The sequence below is a fragment of the Hyperolius riggenbachi genome, chromosome 11, assembly GCF_040937935.1.
Source record: "Hyperolius riggenbachi isolate aHypRig1 chromosome 11, aHypRig1.pri, whole genome shotgun sequence".
Classification (NCBI taxonomy): domain Eukaryota; kingdom Metazoa; phylum Chordata; class Amphibia; order Anura; family Hyperoliidae; genus Hyperolius; species Hyperolius riggenbachi.
Window position 1 is genome coordinate 51,928,423 of NC_090656.1, and position 23,440 is coordinate 51,951,862.

A 23,440-nucleotide genomic window follows, 5' to 3' on the forward strand; every position below is an offset into this window, starting at 1 on the left:
CGATTAGGTCAGATGAACCAGTCAGATGAACCAGGATACAGCACACATCTCTTTGTTTTTCTACATGTGCAGGGAATGGTACTTCGCCATATAATAATTCCAGTATTTGTATAGGACTTTTCTCCTGTTGGACTCAAAGCGCTTGCAAGGCAGCCACTAGAGCGCACTCAGTAGGCAGTAGCAGTGTTAGGGACTCTTGTACAAGTTCTCCTTACTGAATAGGTGCAGCTTACTGAAAAGGAAGCTCCAAGATTCGAACCCAGGACTACTGTGTTTAGAGGCAGGACCCTTAAAGTGAACCAGAGATGAAGCACCCCCATGTATTTTACTATATCAGTGGGAACATTAGAGAAAACACCTACCCTGCTCTCTGTTTCATTCTTCACTGCCTAGACTGCCTGTTATCAGCCCTGATAAAATCCCCGACTGAGCATTCAGTCTGGCTTTGCTCAGGAATCATTATAGCTGAGTCATTATAGCAGAGCCAGAAGGGGGCAGGCTTGGGCTTGAAAAGACATCAGAAAAGACACTCAGCTATAATGATTCCTGAGCAAAGCCAGACTGAATGCTCAGTCAGGGATAGAGATGCCCCGAACCTCCGATTTTCGGTTCGCGAACCGTAAACCGAACTTCCACAAAAGTTCGGTTCATGCAAACTTTTGCGAACCGCAATAGACTTCAATGGGGAGGCAAACTTTGAAAACTAGAAACACTTATGCTGGCCAGAAAGGTGATGGAAAAGATGTTTCAAGGGGTCTAACATCTGAGTTTTTGCATGGGGGAGTGGGATAGACGCCAAAAGTCCTGAAAAATCTGGATTTGACGCAAAGTAGCATTTTAAGGGCAGAAATCACATTGAATGCTAAATTGCAGGCCTAAAGTGCTTTAAAACATCTTGCATGTGTATACATCAATCAGGGAGTGTAATTAGAGTACTGCTTCACACTGACACACCAAACTCACTGTGTAACGCACCGCAAACAGCTGTTTGTGTTGTGACGGCTGTGCTGGACTGGTGCGCACCATGGCGAGATTGCTCTTCCTCAGTGATATCAGGTAATGTCTGACTGCCTTATCAACTTTCGATGGTTCTTTCTCTATCATTGTTAAAGCTTACATCTATTTTTTTTAAATTACATTTTCTGCTTGCTGTTCAGTACCTTCAATGAGAATCTATTATGGAGGGCAGTTCTGCTATTGTGACCACAGGTAATGGCCGGGGAATCAGGGTTCGATTCCGATCCGGAGTGGGAGCCTGAGAACCGGCTACCACCACCGCACATCCAAGTAAGGACCCATTTGCTGTATAAGTAATGTACCTGCCCTGACCATGCTTTGCAGACCAGGCATCTGTGGTCATCCAAGGAAGGCACCACACATCCAAGGAAGGCAGCAGGCAAGCTGTGGGCAAAGGAGCAGAAACGGCTACCACAAATCCAAAGAAGGCAGCAGGCATGGCATGTACGTCCTGAGGTAGTGACCAAAAATAACAATACAGGAGGACTTTCGAGATTAATCAACTTTAAATCCTTTAACGAGAATATGTTATGGAGGGCAAGTCTGCCATCCATTCAAGTGGAAGGTATGCATTGACTGCCAGGTATAATACAATGTGCAGTCAAAGATGCAGTGAAAGGTATGCAGTGACTGCAAACAGCTGTTTGTGGAGTGACGGCCGTGCTGGACTGGTGCGCACCATGACAAGAGTGCAGGTGATGGCGGCTTTCCAGCCCATATGGTCGCCGGTGTGAGGTAGCTGAATGACAGAACAGTGACTGTCCAGCTGACCAAATTTGGTCTGTCCACATTGAAGCAACAACCTTATTATCATGGGTGTGCACCCCCCCCCCCCCCCCCCGAGACATTCATATAGCCGGCGGTCATTGCTTCATTGTGATATGCAAGCCCCTTCACCGCGGCAAGGTAACGATCATGAGGGGGAATTGGCACATGTACATGTCTTTTGTTTTCTTGTTGCAGCTGCAGTGCACTCAGAAAAATTAGGCAGGCATGTACACGCACCAGAAAAATTATTATAGCGGCCTTAAAAATTCAGGAATCCACCTGGAGTCCTGGACCATGTTGGTGGTGGCGGAGAAGGCAGTCAAGTGGCCCGCAGGCAGAGATGCTGTGTGGGGAGTGACTTAGTCTTGGGGCAGGCAATCACACGGCGTGCAGGCAGAGATGCTGTGTGTGGGGACTGACTTAGTCTTGGGGCAGGCAGTCACACGGATGCTGTGTGCGCTCACGTAGGTAGGTGTGTGCACTGAACACAACAGGTAGGCATATGCAGTGATGGGTATTACAAATGTGCACCTGTCACACACACATACCGTGAACAGGTACAGTGACTGGTGGTATTGAATATCACACTGCGTGCGCTCACGTAGGTAGGTGGGTGCACTGAACACAACAGGTAGGTATATGCAGTGATGGGTATTACAAATGTGCACCTGTCACACACACGTATCCTGAACAGGTACAGTGACTGGTGGTATTAAATATCACACTGCGTACGCTCACGTAGGTAGGTGGGTGCACTGAACACAACAGGTAGGTATATGCAGTGATGGGTATTACAAATGTGCACTTGTCACACACACACACAGGTACTGACGTGAACAGGTGCAATGACTGGTGGTATTAACAATGCGGGCGCTCACGTAGGTAGGTAGGTGCACTGAACAGTGAACAGGTGCAGTGATTGGGATTACAAATGTGCAGCTGCCTGTCACACAAACACAGGTAGTCACTGAATGTGCTGGGCCTGGCAGTGGCACAGTAGGAATTACACCAAAGGCCAGCTGTGACTGACTGACTGACAGGGCTGTATATAATGCAAGTGGGCCACACAAAAAAAAAATAGATCACAAGAACAAGATTAGCTCTCAAATGAGCTGTTGAGGGGTGCTTTTTTTTGCAATAAGAATCAGTAAGGAGCAAGCTAACAAGCCTACAAGAGCCTAACTAAGCTTTCCCTATGAGAGTCTGCAGCAGCTCTCCCTTCTCTAATTACTGCAGGCACATGAGTGTGTCCAATGCCTGACGCTGCCTGCCTTTTATAAGGGGGGGAGGTTCTCCAGGAGGGAGTGTAGCCTGATTGGCTACAATGTGCCTGCTGACTGTGATGTAGAGGGTCAAAGTAGACCCTAATGATGCACTATGGGGGCGAATCGAACTTCCGGAAAAGTTTGCGGTTCTCTGCGATCGCGAACTACGGAAGTTCACCAGGAACCCTTTCGCCGGCGAACCATTCAGGCCATTTCTAGTCAGGGATTTTATCAGGGCTGATTACAAGCAGGCTGAGCAGTGAAGAATGAAACAGAGAGCAGGGTAGGTGTTTTCTCTAATGTTCCCACTGATATATATGGTAAAATACATGAGGGTACTTCGTCTCTGGTTCACTTAAACCATACACTATTAAGCCACTGCACCCTTAAGTGGCTGCTATAATCAGCAACCTAAACCTGTGAGTATATTTTCATCTATTTCGTTACCTCTACAACTTCATACTAACATACTACACTAGATCAGGTTCCCATAGTCCCTGTGTTTTTTTTATCTTGCTATTACTGTTATGCAGTGCACATGCAGTCTATTAAAACTTGGACTATCTGCTGGGAATGGTAAGAATTACAGCACCATACTAGTCTGCACTGTGTTTATAATCACTCTTTTGGCACATGATATCCAGCCAATCAGAAAACTTGTTAACTTTGATTGATTCCCACAGAAAAAGTCTAGGAGCTAAGAGTTCATACAAATATGCACATCCCTAGAGAAACATGGAAGATCAATCTATACCCATTTCCAGGAATGCACTCCTAAGGAGGACGTGCGTTCCTGGAAATAAGTACAGTGATATTATGTTCCTTTTCAACTATGTTACCTATGTTGTTAAGAATAAAGAGGTGTACAGAGCATTGATGTATAATAAGTAATGTCTTGCCACATCAGCATGTGCTATTGAGTGCTAAACGCTAATGGTTATAAACAGTAAATCATTTATAAAGAACCTGATGTGAAAATAAAAAGATGAGATAAATAGGACTTTTCTTGAATCCCATGGTCTTATTTTGCTTTAACCACTTCACAACTGAGGGGTTTTACCCCTGAAACACCAGAGCAATTTTTACCTTTCAGCGCTCCTTCCATTCATTTATCTATTATTATTATTTAGTATTTATATAGCGCTGACATATTACGCAGCGCTGTACAGTGTATATATATTGTCTTGTCGCTAACTGTCCCTCAAAGGAGCTCACAATCTAATCCCTACCATTGCCATATGTCTATATTATGTGGTGTAAGTACTGTAGTCTAGGGCCAATTTTTAGGGGGGGCCAATTAACTTATCCGTATGTTTTTGGAATGTGGGAGGAAACCGGAGTGCCCGGAGGAAACCCACGCAGACACGGAGAGAACATACAAACTCTTTGCAGATAGTGCCCTGGCTGGGATTTGAACCAGGGACCCAGCGCTGCAAGGCGAGAGAGCTAACCACTACGCCACCGTGTTTATTATTACTTATCGCAATGAAATGAACTATATCTTGTTTTTTTTTCACCACCAATTAGGCTTTCTTTAGGTGGGACATTATGCCAAGAATTATTTTATTCTAAATGTGTTTTAATGGGAAAATAGGAAAAAATGTGGGGAAAAAATCATTATGTTTCAGTTTTCGGCCATTATAGTTTTTAAATAATGCATGCTACTGTAATTAAAACCCATGAAATGTATTTGCCCATTTGTCCTGGTTATAAAACCGTTTAAATTATGTCCCTATCACAATGTTTGGCGCCAATATTTTATTTGGAAATAAAGGTGTCTTTTTTTCAGTTTTGCATCCATCTCTAATTACAAGCCCATAGTTTATAAAGTAACAGTGTTATACCCTCTTGACATAAATATTTAAAAAGTTTAGTCCCTAAGGTAACTATTTATGTTTTGTTTTTTTTTTTGTAATTTTTTTAATTACAAAAAAAAAATTGGGGAGTGTGGGAGGCAATGAGTTAATTTATTGTGTATAACTAATGTATGTGTACATGAAAAATGCTTTAGGGTGTAGTTTTAATATTTGGCCACAAGATGGCCACAGTAATTTTTTGTTCATGCGATCTGCAAGCGTCCAGAAGTACGCTTGCAGGAAGCACAATGAGGCGGGGAAAATCCCAATGATCGCGCTGTTTCTCATAGAAGCAGCTGATCATTGCGGGGGCTTAGATCAATGAACAGGAACGTTTTTTCCCGTTCATTGATCTCTGGGCGAGCGGGCGGCGGCGTGCACGAGCGTGGGGGCGTGCAGACGAGCGAGCGAGAGCATGGACAGCGATGGGAGCGCGGGAGGTGAGGATTTCGCCATCCCTGGTGTTAACAGGGTGGAAAAAGGGACGGAGAAATCCGCACCGCTGGGGGTAAAGTGGTTAAAAGGTTAATAATATAATGTTTAAAGTCTTGACTGCTTCAAGAGAATGACATTGTTTATATACTGCAAGTGGACTGGAACTCTTGCACAGCACACAATGAAAAGTCTTTATTTTTTACATATAGTTGCAGAAGAATTCACTTCTCTGTGATCAGTATTTTAAAGATTAGATCAAAGTGTCTAATTAGTTCTTATCAGCAGTTGGGGATAGGCTGCAGGAGAGCTCTGCTGAGGCAGCTCAGACATACAGTAAACACTGAGGCTTATCTCCTTCAGTGCTCCCAGCAAAATTGAAACCTTATCAGCAGAGAAGGAGAAAAGCGCCGGCACTGCTGTCATTCACTTTTTATTTACTCCAATATAAATAACATGCTAAAACATGCGTACAAACATTGCAACATGGTGAGGCCACATACCCAAAGGTGGACGCAGTGGTGCAGCAGTGGGTGCAGAGGGAGAGGAGCCTGACGGTCGTTTCGCGCTATGAGCTTCTACGGAGGCTGCAAAGCAGTTGTTTTGCAGCCTCTGTAGAAGCGCATAGTGCGAAACGGCCGTCAGGCTCCTCTCCCTCTGCACCCACCGCTGCACCACTGCGTCCACCTTTGGGTATGTGGCCTCACCATGTTGCAATGTTTGTACGCATGTTTTAGCATGTTATTTATATTGGAGTAAATAAAAAGTGAATGACAGCAGTGCCGGCGCTTTTCTCCTTCTCTGCTGATATAGACATACTACTGCCTGAGCACGCTGGGGATTCACCCATCCATACCTAGACTGTGTGTGACGGAGCCACTCCCTCCCCCTCCCATCTTAACAAGAGTGTATAGACTGCAGTGCCAGCGCTTCTGTTCTTTCATCTCGTATTGCACCAAAATTGAAACCTTGTAAAAAAAAAAAAATGTAGGATTCCCATAAATTGTAATGAAGAGGGTTTTTTTTCCATAAGTGTTATCGTGCTGTAGATACTCTTTAGATCACAGACAGTTCTACTTTAAGTTCTCATACCAACACATCTTGAACTATTGAACTTTTTCACAAGTGTGTTTTTTCAGCCATGCAAGAATTTACACGTTCTGATTAGTTATGAGTGAGAGATATGCTATTCCAATGGCAGCCTGAATACACAGAAAGATTAATTTAGAGCTCTAGATTATTAACCCTCACAGAGTAAAAAAAAAAAAAAAAAAAAGAACACACATCTATATCGGATTGGAACTGCACAGTAACATTTACTTTGGCATGTTACATGTCACTTCCGGTAGTCTTTAATGGTACTGATTAACTCAGAATTACCTTTATCCCAATGGATTCTTCATCCTCTCCTGAAAGCAGTATCAGTGATTGTGATTTTCCTTCTCGAGCATATCTAGGTTTAATCCTCCTTGCAGCATCTGGTGTCCATGTTGGATCAACCACAGACTTTCCTTCAGCTGATATTGCATTGTCCCCTTTATCATTCTCTTTTGTGTTCTCGCCTCCTTTACCTAGAGGCTTCAGTATATCAGTTAAGATCTGTTTTTTGCCTCTCACAGTTACCGAATCACTTTCAGAGTCTTTTTCAAACTTGAAAGATTTGGTGGATCTTGGCTTCCTCAATGCAAAAAATTCTCCTATCTTCTTTTTCAGTGTCCGGGAACCCGAAGAGATAACAACAGGTTCTACAGGAATCTCTGATGGTGCTTTCCTACATAGTGAACAAAAAAATCAATTAATGTTATTAGATATTTGGAAACATACAATTAATATGATAGTTAAATACATCAATAGCAGCTGTAATGCTTGGCAGATCTCCTGCTTTCTTTCAGCCACTATACCCCAATCTATCACCACCTTATTCGCCCTATGTGGTGAGGAAATAACACCTGCCCGACTTCGGTTACACCCAGGCCTCGTAGGTGCAAGATATAGCGGCTGAGGCCGAGAAAGCCAGAGAACCACCAGAGCAAGCTGGGTGATATTAGGTATTAGAGTGGAATGCTCTTGTGGAAGAAGTTACACAGATCACACTAGGAGCTATGAACAAGGGAGCAAGATTGCTCAGAGCGACCACCGCTCTGAACTTCCGATAACCGCCACAAATAAACAAGTCATAATGGTTGCTCAGTGCGACTGCAGCACTGAGCATCTGATGTCCATCACACTGAGTAACAAGGACAGACAACAGAAAGACCGACGGAATGCTTGCCAATCTAATCGCTGCCCCAGCGATAGCATGCATCAACACTGGCATGGACAAGACAAACAGGAAGTAGCGTAACTAATAGCAACCACAGATTATATTTACGCCCACAGGAACAGGACTAGCAGGAACAGACAGACAGAAGTGATCCTGACAGTAGCTGTAACAATTTAAAGAGACTCCGTAACAAAAATTGCATCCTGTTTTTTATCATCCTACAAGTTCCAAAAGCTATTCTAATGTGTTCTGGCTTACTGCAGCACTTTTTGCTATCACAGTCTCTGTAATAAATCAATGTATCTTTCCCCTGTCAGACTTGTCGGCCTGTGTCTGGAAGGCTGCCAAGTTCTTCAGTGTTGTGGTTCTGCTATGAACTCCCCCTTCCAGGCCCCTCTATGCACACTGCCTGTGTGTTATTTAGATTAGAGCAGCTTCTCTCTTCTCTCTTATCTTTTACAAGCTGGATAAATCGTCCTCTGAGCTGGCTGGGATTTCACATAGTGAGGAATTACAGACAAGGGCAAAGCTGTCTGCACTCTGCAGGAAGAAAAGAGCAGCCTGAAACTTCAGTGCATGAGAACAGGGGGAAAGAAACACACAAATGATCTCTTGAGATTCAAAAGGAAGGCTGTATACAGCCTGCATGTGTATGGATGTATTTTCTATGTGTGGACATGCTGTACATCAACCTACTTCCTGTTTTGTTGGCCATTTTGTTTGTTTATAAACAAACTTTTTAAAACAGTGTTTAACCACTTTTAATGCGGCGAGGAGCAGCGAAATTGTGACAGAGGGTAATAGGAGATGTCCCCTAACACACTGGTATGTTTACTTTTGTGCGATTTTAACAATACAGATTCTCTTTAAGTCCATTTTTCCAAAAAATATACACATGACATCTGTCAATTATTATTACGCATTTCTATAATGGTGACATTTTCTCCAGTGCTTCACTAAGTACATAGTCATGTCACTGACTGTTCCCCAGAGAAGTCTACAATCTAATTCCTACCATAAACATAGTCTAATACCCCAATTCCCTGCCCCAGTCTAAGGACAATTTTTTCGAGAACCGATTAGCTTACGAATGTGTTTTCTGGCATGTGATAGGAAATTATATAGGAAGTGCCTAGATGAAATCCTAATGACTGTGGAGAACACGCAAAGTCCATGCAGATCGTGTCCAAGCTGAGATTTGAGGACCCCTGGCTCCTGATAGGTGAGAGTGCCATCCACTCCACCATATTTTTTTTTCTGGAAATTGTCTTTAAAGAGACTCAGTAACAAAAATTGCATCCTGTTTTTTATCATCCTACAAGTTCCAAAAGCTATTCTAATGTGTTCTGGCTTACTGCAGCACTTTGTACTATCACAGTCTCTGTAATAAATCAATGTATCTTTCCCTTGTCAGACTTGTCAGCCTGTGTCTGGAAGGCTGCCAAGTTCTTCAGTGTTGTGGTTCTGCTATGCACTCCCCCCTCAGGGGGGAAAGAAACACACAAATGATCTCTTGAGATTCAAAAGGAAGGCTGTATACAGCCTGCTTGTGTATGGATGTATTTTCTATGTGTGGACATACTGTACATCAACCTACTTCCTGTTTTGGTGGCCATTTTGTTTGTTTATAAACAAACTTTTTAAAACTGTTTTTAACCACTTTTAATGCGGCGGGGAGCGGCGAAATTGTGACAGAGGGGAATAGGAGATGTCCCCTAACGCACTGGTATGTTTACTTTTGTGCGATTTTAACAATACAGATTCTCTTTAAGAAAGTGGACAAAAATGTACAATTTTATCCACCAGTGTTGTGTAAATTATGTCTTATAGAATTCTGTCACTAAAAATGTGGAAAATCACTGGAATTATTGTTTTTTTCTGTTTTGATGGACTTAAAGCACACCTGACCCAAAGCAAAGCTACCTAAGGTAAGCACAGAGGTATGGCCATGCTGGAATGCCATAACTCTGTCCATTGTCCATTCATCTCCTCCCCCCTCTAACACCCCCTCTGGTCCCTGTAATCACACCTTGAAAAATGTGACTTTTAGCTTAAAGTGGAATATAACCCTGCATTTCAACTTTGCTCTAAAACATTATTTACAGCATATTATATGCAACCAGCATTTTTTTTTACTAGACCAGCATTGGAAGGGTTACACACAGAGCTTTAAAGTTCCTTGGATAGAAATGCAGACGCATCCGAAGTTTAGATGGATACATTTAACATTTAACAATGTAACAAGTGTGGAATGTGACTCACTCTCTCTGACTGTGCAGGAGTTGGAGGACAGTCAGAGAGTGTGTAACATTCACCACTTGTTACATTGTGTTTATTTAAATGTATCTATCTAAACTTCGGATGCTCTGCATTTCTATCCAAGGAACTTTAAGCTCTGTGTGTAACCCTTTCAATGCTGGTCTAGTAAAAAAAAATGCTGGTTGCATATAATATGCTGTAAATAATGTTTTAGAGCAAAGTTGAAATGCAGGGTTATATTCCGCTTTAAGTCTAATTTTCAGATAGGAAGAGGCAGTCTTGGTGTGATGTTCTCTCCATCACTCTCCCATTATCTCCTCTTCCCCACCCTATTTACTCCCCTTAAAGGACACATCCAAGGAGAAAAAAAAAACAAGATCTACTTACCTGAGGCTTCCTCCAGCCCTTGGCAGCCTATCTGTCCTTCACCACAGCTCCATTGTCCTGGGGTCCTTGTCAGGTCTGCATCTTTTGCGTCTGCGTAAGCCCGCGGCCGCACCACTCGCAGGCTGCACTCCCATAGCCGGAATCGTTCTGTACAGGCAAAGTACTTCTGCACCTGCCCAGAACGCTCTAGGCCAAATGAGCGCAATCGCAAGGGGTGCCGCCGCGCTCATGCAGGTGCAGAAGATGCCAACCTGACAAAGTCGGCATTTGCAACTGAGGGGACCCCCGGACACTGGAGGTGTGTTGAGGGACAGATAGGCTGCCAGCGGCTGGAGGGAGCCCTAGGTAAGTGGCTCTTGTTTTTTTTTGTTCTCCTCAGTCCTGTCCTTTAACCACTTCCCGACCGCCGTATGTACAATTGGCGGCCGGGAAGTGCACCCCGCAAGGACCGCCGTATTGACAATTGGCGGCAGTCCTTGTAGGGGCATGGGCGGAGCGATCGCGTCATCAGTGACGCGATCCTCCGCCTGGCGCCGCTCACCCGCCGCAACATCCCGCCGGCTATACGGAAGCGCCGGCGGGATGTTAACCCCGCGATCGCCGCATACAAAGTGTATAATCGACTTTGTAATGTTTACAAAGTGTATTATACAGGCTGCCTCCTGCCCTGGTGGTCCCAGTGTCCGAGGGACCACCAGGGCAGGCTGCAGCCACCCTAGTCTGACTCTGCACCAAGCACACTGATTTTCCCCCCCCCCCTGCCCCAGATCGCCCACAGCACCCATCAGACCCCCCCCTGCCCACCCCCCAGACCCCTGTTTGCACCCAATCACCCCCCTAATCACCCATCAATCACTCCCTGTCACTATCTGTCAACGCTATTTTTTTTTTTATCCCCCACCCTGCTCCCTGCCCCCTCCTGATCACCCCCCACCCCTCAGATTCTCCCCAGACCCCCCCCCCAGACCACCCCCCCTGTTTACTGTATGCATCTATCCCCCTGATCACCTGTCAATCACCTGTCAATCACCTGTCAATCACCCATCAATCACCCGTCAATCACCCCCTGTCACTGCCACCCATCAGCCAGCCCCTAACCTGCCCCTTGCGGGCAATCTGATCACCCCCCCACACCAATAGATCGCCCGCAGATCCGACATCAGATCACCTCCCAAATCCATTGTTTACATCTATTCTCTCCTCTAAACACCCACTAATTACCCATCAATCACCCATCAATCACCCCCTATCACCACCTGTCACTTTTACCTATCAGATCAGACCCTAATCTGCCCCTTGCGGGCACCCAATCACCCGCCCACACGCTCAGATTGCCCTCTGACCCCCCCTTATCAATTCACCAGTGCATTAATTACATCTGTTCTTCCCTGTAATAACCCACTGATCACCTGTCAATCACCTGCCAATCACCTATCACCCATCAATCACCCCCGTCACCCCCTGTCACTGCCACCCATCAATCAGCCCCTAACCTGCCCCTTGCGGGCAATCTGATCACCCACCCACACCATTAGATCGCCCGCAAACCCGCCGTCAGATTACCTCCCAAATGTATTGTTTACATCTGTTATCTTCTCTAAACACCCACTAATTACCCATCAATCACCCATCAATCACCCCCTATCACCACCTGTCACTGTTACCTATCAGATCAGACCCTAATCTGCCCCTTGCGGGCACCCAATCACCCGCCCACACGCTCAGATTGCCCTCAGTCCCCCCCCCCCCTTATCAATTCGCCAGTGCATTAATTACATCTGTCCTACCCTGTAATAACCCACTGATCACCTGTCAATCACCTGCCAATCACCTATCACCCATCAATCACCCCGTCACTGCCACCCAACAATCAGCCCCTAACCTGCCCCTTGCGGGCAATCTGATCACCCACCCACACCAATAGATCGCCCGCAGATCCGACATCAGATCACCACCCAAGCGCAGCGTTTACATCTATTCTCTCCTCTAAACACCCACTAATTACCCATCAATCACCCCCTATCACCACCTATCACCACCTGTCACTGTTACCCATCAGATCAGACCCTAATCTGCCTCTTGCGGGCACCCAATCGCCCGCCTACACGCTCAGATTGCCCTCAGACCCCCCCTTATCAATTCGCCAGTGCAATATTTACATCTGTTCTCCCCTGTAATAACCCACTGATTACCTGTCAATCACCTATCAATCACCCATCAATCACCCCCTGTCACTGCCACCCATCAATCACCCCCTGTCACTTCCACCCATCAATCACCCGCTGTCACTGCCACCCATCAATCAGCCCCTAACCTGCCCCTTGCGGGCAAACTGATCACCCACCCACACCAATAGATCGCCCGCAGATCCGACATCAGATCACCACCCAAGCGCAGTGTTTCCATCTATTCTCTACCCTAAACACCCACTAATTACCCATCAATCACCCCCTGTCACTGCTACCTATCAGATTAGACCCCTATCTGCCCCTAGGGCACTCAATCACCCGCCCACACCCTCAGAATGCCCTCAGACCCCAGCCCTGATCACCTCGCCAGTGCATTGCTTGCATCTATTCCCCCCTCTAATCACACCTTGAGACACCCATCAATCACCTCCTGTCACCCCCTAGCACACCTACCCATCAGATCAGGCCCCAATTTGCCCCGTGTGGGCTCCTGATCACTCGGCGAATCCCTCAGATCCCCCTCAGACCCCCTTCCGATCACCTCCCCAGTGCATTGATTGCATCTATTTTCCCCTCTAACCACCCCCTGAGACACCCATCAATCACCTCCTGTCACCCCCCTAGCACTCCTATCCATCAGATCAGGCCCAATACAACCTGTCATCTAAAAGGCCACCCTGCTTATGACCGGTTCCACAAAATTCGCCCCCTCATAGACCACCTGTCATCAAAATTTGCAGATGCTTATACCCCTGAACAGTCATTTTGAGACATTTGGTTTCCAGACTACTCACGGTTTTGGGCCTGTAAAATGCCAGGGCGGTATAGGAACCCCACAAGTGACCCCATTTTAGAAAAAAAGACACCCCAAGGTATTCTGTTAGGTGTATGACGAGTTCATAGAAGATTTTATTTTTTGTCAAAAGTTAGCGGAAATTAATTTTTATTGGTTTTTTTTCACAAAGTGTCATTTTTCACTAACTTGTGACAAAAAATAAAATCTTCTATGAACTCGCCATACACCTAACGGAATACCTTGGGGTGTCTTCTTTCTAAAATGGGGTCACTTGTGGGGTTCCTATACTGCCCTGGCATTTTAGGGGCCCTAAACCGCGAGGAGTAGTCTAGAAAACAAATGCTTCAAAATGACCTGTGAATAGGACGTTGGGCCCCTTAGCGCACCTAGGCTGCAAAAAATTGTCACACATGTGGTACCGTTGTACTCAGGAAAAGTAGTATAATGTGTTTTGGGGTGTATTTTTACACATACCCATGCTGGATGGGAGAAATTTCTATGTAAATGGACAATTGTGTGTAAAAAAATCAAACAATTGTCATTTACAGAGATATTTCTCCCACTTAGCATGGGTATGTGTAAAAATACACCCCAAAACGCATTATACTACTTCTCCTGAGTACGGCGGTACCACATGTGTGACACTTTTTTACACCCTAAGTACGCTAAGGGGCCCAAAGTCCAATGAGTACCTTTAGGATTTCACAGGTCATTTTGCGACATTTGGTTTCAAGACTACTCCTCACGGTTTAGGGCCCCTAAAATGCCAGGGCAGTATAGGAACCCCACAAATGACCCCATTCTAGAAAGAAGACACCCAAAGGTATTCCGTACGGAGTATGGTGAGTTCATAGAAGATTTTATTTTTTGGCACAAGTTAGCGGAAAATGACACTTTGTGAAAAAAACTATTAAAATCAATTTCCGCTAACTTGTGACAAAAAAATAAAAACTTCTATGAACTCACCATACTCCTAACGGAATACCTTGGGGTGTCTTCTTTCTAAAATGGGGTCATTAGTGGGGTTCCTATACTGCCCTGGCATTTTAGGGGCCCTAAACCGTGAGGAGTAGTCTTGAAACAAAAATGACCTGTGAAATCCTAAAGGTACTCATTGGACTTTGGGCCCCTTAGTGCAGTTAGGGTGCAAAAAAGTGCCACACATGTGGTATCGCCGTACTCGGGAGAAGTAGTATAATGTGTTTTGGGGTGTATTTTTACACATACCCATGCTGGGTGGGAGAAATACCTCTGTAAATGACAATCTTTTGATTTTTTTACACACAATTGTCCATTTACAGAGGTATTTCTCCCACCCAGCATGGGTATGTGTAAAAATACACCCCAAAACACATTGTACTACTTCTCCCGAGTACGGCGATACCACATGTGTGGCACTTTTTTGCACCCTAACTGCGCTAAAGGGCCCAAAGTCCAATGAGTACCTTTAGAATTTCACAGGTCATTTTGAGAAATTTCGTTTCAAGACTACTCCTCACGGTTTAGGGCCCCTAAAATGCCAGGGCAGTATAGGAACCCCACAAATGACCCCATTTTAGAAAGAAGACACCCCAAGGTATTCCGTTAGGAGTATGGTGAGTTCATAGAAGATTTTATTTTTTGTCAAAAGTTAGCGGAAAATGACACTTTGTGAAAAAACACAATTAAAATCAATTTCCGCTAACTTTTGACAAAAAAATAAAATCTTCTATGAACTCACTATACTCCTAACGGAATACCTTGGGGTGTCTTCTTTCTAAAATGGGGTCATTTGTGGGGTTCCTATACTGCCCTGGCATTTTAGGGGCCCTAAACCGTGAGGAGTAGTCTTGAAACGAAATTTCTCAAAATGACCTGTGAAATTCTAAAGGTACTCATTGGACTTTGGGCCCTTTAGCGCAGTTAGGGTGCAAAAAAGTGCCACACATGTGGTATCGCCGTACTCAGGAGAAGTAGTATAATGTGTTTTGTGGTGTATTTTTACACATACCCATGCTGAGTGGGAGAAAGATCTCTGTAAATGGACAATTGTGTGTAAAAAAAATTAACAAATTGTCATTTACAGAGATATTTCTCCCACCCAGCATGGGTATGTGTAAAAATACACCCCAAAACACATTATACTACTTCTCCTGAGTACGGCAATACCACATGTGTGGCACTTTTTTGCACCCTAACTGCGCTAAGGGGTCCAAAGTCCAATGAGCACCTTCAGGCTTTACAGGGGTGCTTACAATTTAGCACCCCCCAAAATGTCAGGACAGTAAACACACCCCACAAATGACCCCATTTTGGAAAGTAGACACTTCAAGGTATTCAGAGAGGAGCATGGTGAGTCCGTGGCAGATTTCATTTTTTTTTGTCGCAAGTTAGAAGAAATGGAAACTTTTTTTTTTTTTTTTTTTTTCACAAAGTGTCATTTTCCGCTTACTTGTGACAAAAAATAATATCTTCTATGAACTCACTATGCCTCTCAGTGAATACTTTGGGATGTCTTCTTTCCAAAATGGGGTCATTTGGGGGGTATTTATACTATCCTGGAATTCTAGCCCCTCATGAAACATGACAGAGGGTCAGAAAAGTCAGAGATGCTTGAAAATGGGAAAATTCACTTTTTGCACCATAGTTTGTAAACGCTATAACTTTTACCCAAACCAATAAATATACACTGAATGGGTTTTTTTTTATCAAAAACATGTTTGTCCACATTTTTCGCGCTGCATGTATACAGAAATTTTACTTTATTTGAAAACTGTCAGCACAGAAAGTTAAAAAAATCATTTTTTTGCCAAAATTCATGTCTTTTTTGCTGAATATAATAAAAAGTAAAAATCGCAGGAGCAATCAAATAGCACTAAAAGAAAGCTTTATTAGTGACAAGAAAAGGAGCCAAAATTCATTTAGGTGGTAGGTTGTATGAGCGAGCAATAAACCGTGAAAGCTGCAGTGGTCTGAATGGAAAAAAAGTGGCCGGTCCTTAAGGGGTAGAAAGCCCTAGGTCCTCAAGTGGTTAAGAGGCGGAGATGAGCAGGTGATAATAGGGAACATTGCAGCAAGCCTTCCTCTTCCTGTCTGAAAATTTGACTTAAAGGACAACTGTAATGAGAGGTATATGGAGGCTGCGATACTGTAAAACACAAAGAATTATTTAGGATTTATGTTATCAAATAACAAATACATAGATAAAAAATCTAAATGAGAAGGAAGGGACAATAAAACTTTAGGATTTGTATGCGAGAAATTATGTTAAAAAGGAAAAAAAGAGAAATATAGCAACGCAGTGTAGAAAGCTAAAACTACAAGCACAAAATAGCCACCTTATCCAATTAAAACTAAATCTAATGTAAACTGGATCTTACCTCTGCCATGGTAGTATTATTTTTATTATACATTTTTATCTGCTTAGCACCATCATTTCCCATGGTGGGGCAATTACAATAGTGAGGACCATAAATAGACACATTCTTCATGCACAGTGCAGTCATCCAGAAACACAAGTAGAATAATCCATACATAGGTAATGCGTGGTTTGAGAACAATCTGCTATACAAAATATGTACCTGAGAGGCAACAGACACTACAGGGGAGACTCCGCCCTTGGGAGTTAACAATCTACAGTGCTCTATGTACATGGCTAAACTACTATTAAGTAATACTCAGGTAGCTCATGATGACCCAGAGCTACTAGGAAAGTATATTATAATTATTATTTATTGTATTTATAAAACACCAACATATAAACACAATACAATAAATACATACAATGATACAAAGGATGACAGACATAACAAGGTTATACAACATAGAACAAAGCTACACAAGGCAAATAGTACAAGATACATGATCATGCGATTTTGGGCTGCCTAGGTAGGCCCAGTAATACAAGGACGAGGTGGTCATATGAAAGGAGCACACGATTATGTAGAATACACTAGGGAAGGGAGGACCCTACCAAAGGCTTACAATCTAAGGGGGGGAGGTGGACACACTAGGTAGTGCTGTGGAATAAATATTCAGTACATAGTTACTGTGTGGTAGGAGGTGCAAAGGCCACCTGAAAGGGGTGGTTTTTGAGGGCTTACTTGAATGTGTTGAAGGAGGGAGCAAGTCTGATGGGCAGTGGCAGGGAGCTCCACAGGGTGGGGGCGGCTCTTGAAGAATCCTGCAGGCGCGCATGGGAGAGAGAAATGTGTGGAGCAGTTAGGCGAAGGTTGTTGGAGGATCGGAGGGGATGAGCTGGCGTACACCTGTGAACAAGCCTTGAGATGTAGGTAGGGCAAGTTTTGTGCACATATTTAAAGGCCAGGCATAGAATCTTAAAACTTATCCTTAATCAGATAGGGAGTCAGTGAAGGGATTTACAAAGGGGAGATGTGGAAGCGGAGCGGTGAGAAGAATGGATGAGTCTTGCAGCCGCGTTCATAACTGATTTAAGGGGGGAAATCCTTTTCAAGGGGAGGCCAGAAAGGAGCGAGTTGAAGTAATCAAGGCGGGAGATGATGAGAGCATGGAAGAGCAGCTTGATCATGTCCGGGGTCAAGAAGGAACCCATCTTGGAGATGTTACGGAGATGGAGATTGCAGGCTCTGGTTGGATGTGGGGGATGAAGAAGAGGGCAGAGTCCAGGGTGACACCCAGACAATGGGCCTGGGAGGTACAGCGAATAGTTATGTTGTCGATTGTGAAGTGGAAATCTGGGAGGGGTGCAGCAGCGTGTGGTGGAAAGATCAGGAGCTCAGTTTTGTCCAGGTTGAGCTACAGGAACCTAGCTGACATCCAGGAGGAAATAGTTGAAAGACACCTTGTCCATAGTGGAGGAGGAGAAATCAGGGGTATGGAGGTAAATCTATGGGTGTCATCGGTGGTATTTGAAGCCCAGGGAAGAGAGGAGATTTACAATTGAGGAAGTGTATATGGAGAACTAAAGGGGGCCAAGAACAGAGACCTGGGGGACCCCAACTGAGAAGGGGGGTCAGGGGTTGAGGAGAAGCCGTTGAAGGAAGTTGCAAAGGAGCCATTAGATAGGTAGTAGTAAATTCAAGTCAAGGCGAAATCATGGATGCCCATGGACTGTAGTGATTGGAGGAGGAGGGGGTGGTCTACAGTATCAAATGCCAAGGAAAGGTCATGAAGGAGCAGGATGGAGTAATTGCCTCTGGCTCTGGCAAGGGTAAGGTCGTTGAACACCTCGGGGAGGGTTGTTTCAGTTGAGTGTGCAGGTCAGAATCCAGACGGTAGGTGGTCAAGTAGGGTATTGTTGTTGAGGTATGCATTGTGGCGGCTGAAAGCGCTCAACACCACTGCAGCAGCTTGAAGCTTAAGCACCTGCAGGTCTTCCTAATGAAGATGGAGGCCAGCATAGACAGTCAGGGAAGTTCCTAGGCTAAACTGCACCCAGGGCAAAGGTGTAAAACTTGCGCTCCCCCTGTGGAGCCAGGTATAGGTGCCCAAAGTATAGGTTAGCCATCTATAGGTTCCCCCAGTATAGGTAGCCAGGCATACAGTAGTTTCCCCCAGTATAGGTTAGCTAGGTAGATGCCTCCAGTATATAGGGTAGCCCATATAGTTGTCACCAGTATAGGTTAGATAGGTAGGTGCCCCTAGAGTTGAGCTGAAATTTTCGTAATTTCGCATTACTAAAATTACGCATGCGAAATTTGCGATTACGATGCGAAATTACAGTAGCGTAATTGCCATTAAAATCGTAAATGAAAATACCGTAAGCATGATTTTCAACGCGTAATTTCGCGTTTCGTTCATGCCGTAATTTCGCATTAAACGCTACCGTAATTTCGCGTTAAACCGTAACGCTCCGTATAATATAAAAAAGCCGCCGACTTTAAGGGTTAATAGCAAAGCCCCCTTAAATGCTAAGAGCCTCAAATTTGGAGAATATATTAAGGAGATCAGGAGGAATAAGAAGAAAATTTTTTTTGCAAAAAGACCTTATAGTTTTTGAGAAAATCGATGTTAAAGTTTCAAAGGAAAAATGTAAACATTTAAAAACCCGCCGACTTTAACGGTTAATAGCAAAGCCTGCTTAAAGTTTAGGAACACCAAATTCCCAGGGTATATTAAGGGGATCAGTGGGAATAAGAGGAAAACAATTTTTTTCAAAAAGACCTTAGAGTTTTTGAGAAAATCGATTTTTAAGTTTCAATGGCGAAAATGTCTTTTAAATGCGGAAAATGTCCGTTTTTTTTGCACAGGTAACAATAGTGTATTATTTTCATAGATTCCCCCAAGTGGGAAGAGTTTTACTTACTTCGTTCTGAGTGTGGGAAATATAAAAAAAAACGACGTGGGGTCCCCCCTCCCAGACCTCTTTAACCCCTTGTCCCCCATGCAGGCTGGGATAGCCAGAATGCGGAGCACCGGCCGCGTGGGGCTCCGCACCCTGACTATACCAGCCCGCATGGTCCATGGATTGGGGGGTCTCGGAAGGGGAGGGGCAGCCAAGCTTTCCCCTCCCCCTCCGAGCCCTTGTCCAATCCAAGGACAAGGGGCTCTTCTCCACCTCCGATGGGCGGTGGAGGTGGAGGCCGTGATTTCCTGGGGGGGGGGGTTCATGGTGGAATCTGGGAGTCCCCTTTAAAAAGGGGTCCCCCAGTTGCCCACCCCCCCTCCCAGGAGAAATGAGTATAGAGGTACTTGTACCCCTTACCCATTTCCTTTAAGAGTTAAAAGTAAATAAACACACAAACACTTAGAAAAAGTATTTTAATTGAACAAAAAACATAACCACGAAAAAAGTCCTTTAATATTCTTAATTAACCATTAATACTTACCTGTCCCTTTAAATAAATGATCCCTCGAAATAGCCTCGGAAATGTTCTATCAGTTACAATGTAACAAAGTTATTACAATGTAACAACTTTGTTACATTGTAACTACGCCGCACCCGACGTCACTCGCCGCCGCCGCATACGCGTCTGCGCTGCACGGACCCGACAGTGCTCTGAGCTATATAGCTCAGAGCTCTGAGAAGCATCTTTGTATTTTGGCTCCAAGGAGCCCCATTGGATCTTAGCAGATCAATGGGGTTCCTTCAAATCAGAAGGAACCCCATTGGTCTGCTAAGGACCAATGAGGCTCCTTGGAGCCCAAATACAAAGATGCTTAGAGAGCTCTGAGCTATATAGCTCAGAGCTCTGTCGGGTCCGTGCAGGACGCTAAATCCCCGCCGGCTCCGCTGCCCTCCCCGCCTCTCCCACATGTCACCCACATGTCACCCACATGTGGGTGACAGATGTGGGCGGGGTGGACAGCGGGGGCCAGCGGGGACTTAGCGTCCTGCACGGACGCGTATGCGGCGGCTGAGCGGCGAGTGGCGTCGGGTGCGGCGTAGTTACAATGTAACAAAGTTGTTACATTGTAATATCTTTGTTACATTGTAACTGATAGAACATTTCCGAGGATATTGCGTGGGATCATTTATTTAAAGGGACAGGTAAGTATTAATGGTTAATTAAGAATATTAAAGGACTTTTTTCGTGGTTATGTTTTTTGTTCAATTAAAATACTTTTTCTAAGTGTTTGTGTGTTTATTTACTTTTAACTCTTAAAGGAAATGGGTAAGGGGTACAAGTACCTCTATACTCATTTCTCCTGGGAGGGGGGGTGGGCATCTGGGGGACCCCTTTTTAAAGGGGACTCCCAGATTCCACCATGAACCCCCCCTCCCCCCCCAGGAAATCGCGGCCTCCACCTCCACCGCCCATCGGAGGTGGAGAAGAGCCCCTTGTCCTTGGATTGGACAAGGGGTCGGAGGGGGAGGGGAAAGCTTGGCTGCCCCTCCCCTTCCGAGACCCCCCAATCCATGGACCATGCAGGCTGGTATAGTCAGGGTGCGGAGCCCCACGCGGCCGGTGCTCCGCATTCTGACATTTTCCGCATTTAAAAGACATTTTCGCCATTGAAACTTAAAAATCGATTTTCTCAAAAACTATAAGGTCTTTTTGAAAAAAAAAATGTTCCTCTTATTCCCACTGATCCCCTTAATATACCCTGGGAATTTGGTGTTCCTAAACTTTAAGCAGGCTTTGCTATTAACCGTTAAAGTCGGCGGGTTTTTAAATGTTTACATTTTTCCTTTGAAAATTTAACATCGATTTTCTCAAAAACTATAAGGTCTTTTTGAAAAAAAAATTTTCCTCTTATTCCCACTGATCCCCTTAATATACCCTGGGAATTTGGTGTTCCTAAACTTTAAGCAGGCTTTGCTATTAACCGTTAAATTCGGCGGGTTTTTAAATGTTTACATTTTTCCTTTGAAACTTTAACATCGATTTTCTCAAAAACTATAAGGTCTTTTTGAAAAAAAAAATTTCCCTCTTATTCCTTCTGATCTCCTTAATATATTCTCCAAATGTGAGGCTCTTAGCATTTAAGGGGGCTTTGCTATTAACCCTTAAAGTCGGAGGCTACCTAACATTGATCCATGCGTCAACTTTTCCGCTTCGGGAGCATGGCCATACACATTAATTTCGTAATACCCGTTGCAATACGAAAATTACGCGAAAATTACGCTTACGTGAAATTTCGCGAAATCCTTCTTCATTACGATTATGTACTTACGGCCATAAACGTAATTACACTAATTACGCGAAATTTCGCTAAATCGTAATTACGCCATTACGCTCATCTCTAGGTGCCCCAGTATAGACTCGATAGGTAGGTGCCTCCAATATAGTTAGCCAGTTTTGTTGCCCCCAGTATAGATTCGATAGGTAGGTGCACCCAGTATAGGTTAGATAGATAGGTGCCCCGAGTATAGGTTAGATAGGGAGATGCCCCCAGTATAGGTTAGATAGGTAGGTGCCCCAAGTATATGTTATATAGGTAGGTGCTCACGGTATAGGTTAGATAGGTAGGTGCCTTGAGTATAGTTTAGGTAGGTAGGTGCCTCTAGCATAGGCACAGCTGCGGGGAAGAGCAGGCATAGCGTAGTTACAACTCACCTTCCCTACGATCCTGGCACGCACGCAGCCTCTATCTCCTTCCTGTCCCAGGCGTCCACTATGCACACTCGCCACTGCACCCCCCACTCAATCCGGCGCCCTGGGTGATTGCACTTTCCGCACACCCATCGAAACGGGTGTGCAAGTGGTGGACCAGGAAACAGCCCGCTGAAGGTACATTATACCTGTCACACTTCCCTCCTCCATGGCCCACTCTATTTTCAAACCTCCCTTAGAGGGAGGTTTGTTTTATATACTTTGTAAATTAGGTGTTCCATTGCCTTCAAGAGACAAAGTCTCCCTACATGCTTTCAAACTGCCATTCCACTGGACCATATAGACAGCTATAAAGCTAGAATTCCAGAAGCACTCATCCACATGTGTGTACATCTGTAAGTCAACAAGTAGATTGTAAGTCATCCGTAAGTCATCCGTCCAATCAGGCAACAGCAGGGCAAATGTTATCTTAAAGAGAACCCGAGGTGGGTTTGAAGAATATTATCTGCATACAGAGGCTGGATATGCCTATACAGCCCAGCCTCTGTTGCTATCCCAAACCACCCTAAGGTCCCCCTGCACTCTACAATCCCTCATAAATCACAGCCACGCTGCTGACAAACAGCTTGTCAGAGCTGGCTGTGTTTATCTCTGTAGTGTCAGTCTGCTGCTCTCCCCGCCTCCTGCAGAACTCCAGTCCCCGCCTGCATCCCTTCCCTACCTGCTGATTGGAGGGAAGGGACGGGGGCAGGGACCGGAGCTATGCAGGAGGCGGGGGAGCAGCTGAGACTGACACTACAGATGTAAACACAGCCTCACAGCACGGCTGTGATTTATGAGGGATTGCAGAGTGCAGGGGGACCTTAGTGGGGTTTGGGATAGCAACAGAGGCTGGGCTGTATAGGCAGATCCAGCCTCTGTATGCAGATAACATTCTTTAAACACACCTCGGGTTCTCTTTAACACTACCTCTAAAGGTGCCCATACGTCTAGCGATGATGGGCAGATTCTACCAAGAGACAAATCGCACTGTGATAGAATCTGATTAGGGAGAGCATGAAAACTCTTAGGAATCGTCCAAGTCCGCCGTGTGTGTCATGCGCCACAGGCTATACACCTGTGGGGTGAATAGTGCTAATGGAGCAGTGGGATTTCAAACACGGAATGGGCACCGCATGATGGGCAATAAAGGACAGATAATGTATAAATGCATACACAGGGGCACATTTATACATTAGCGGGAACAGCACT

The 23,440-nt window shown here is 44.8% G+C and overlaps 1 protein-coding gene across 3 annotated transcripts in view; it reads right to left on the reverse strand.

The window, feature by feature from the left end:
• LOC137539214 (capping protein, Arp2/3 and myosin-I linker protein 2-like) overlaps positions 1–23,440 on the reverse strand; it is a 150,571-nt gene that overhangs the window by 84,678 nt on the left and 42,453 nt on the right. For all 3 annotated transcript variants that reach the window (XR_011024966.1, XM_068261753.1, XM_068261752.1), the window contains exon 3: positions 6,719–7,109. Coding sequence is in view for 2 of the 3 variants with exons in the window: in XM_068261753.1 (XP_068117854.1) it covers positions 6,719–7,109 (391 nt within the window). In the remaining variant the exon portion in view is untranslated. The remainder of the gene's footprint in view (positions 1–6,718; positions 7,110–23,440) is intronic.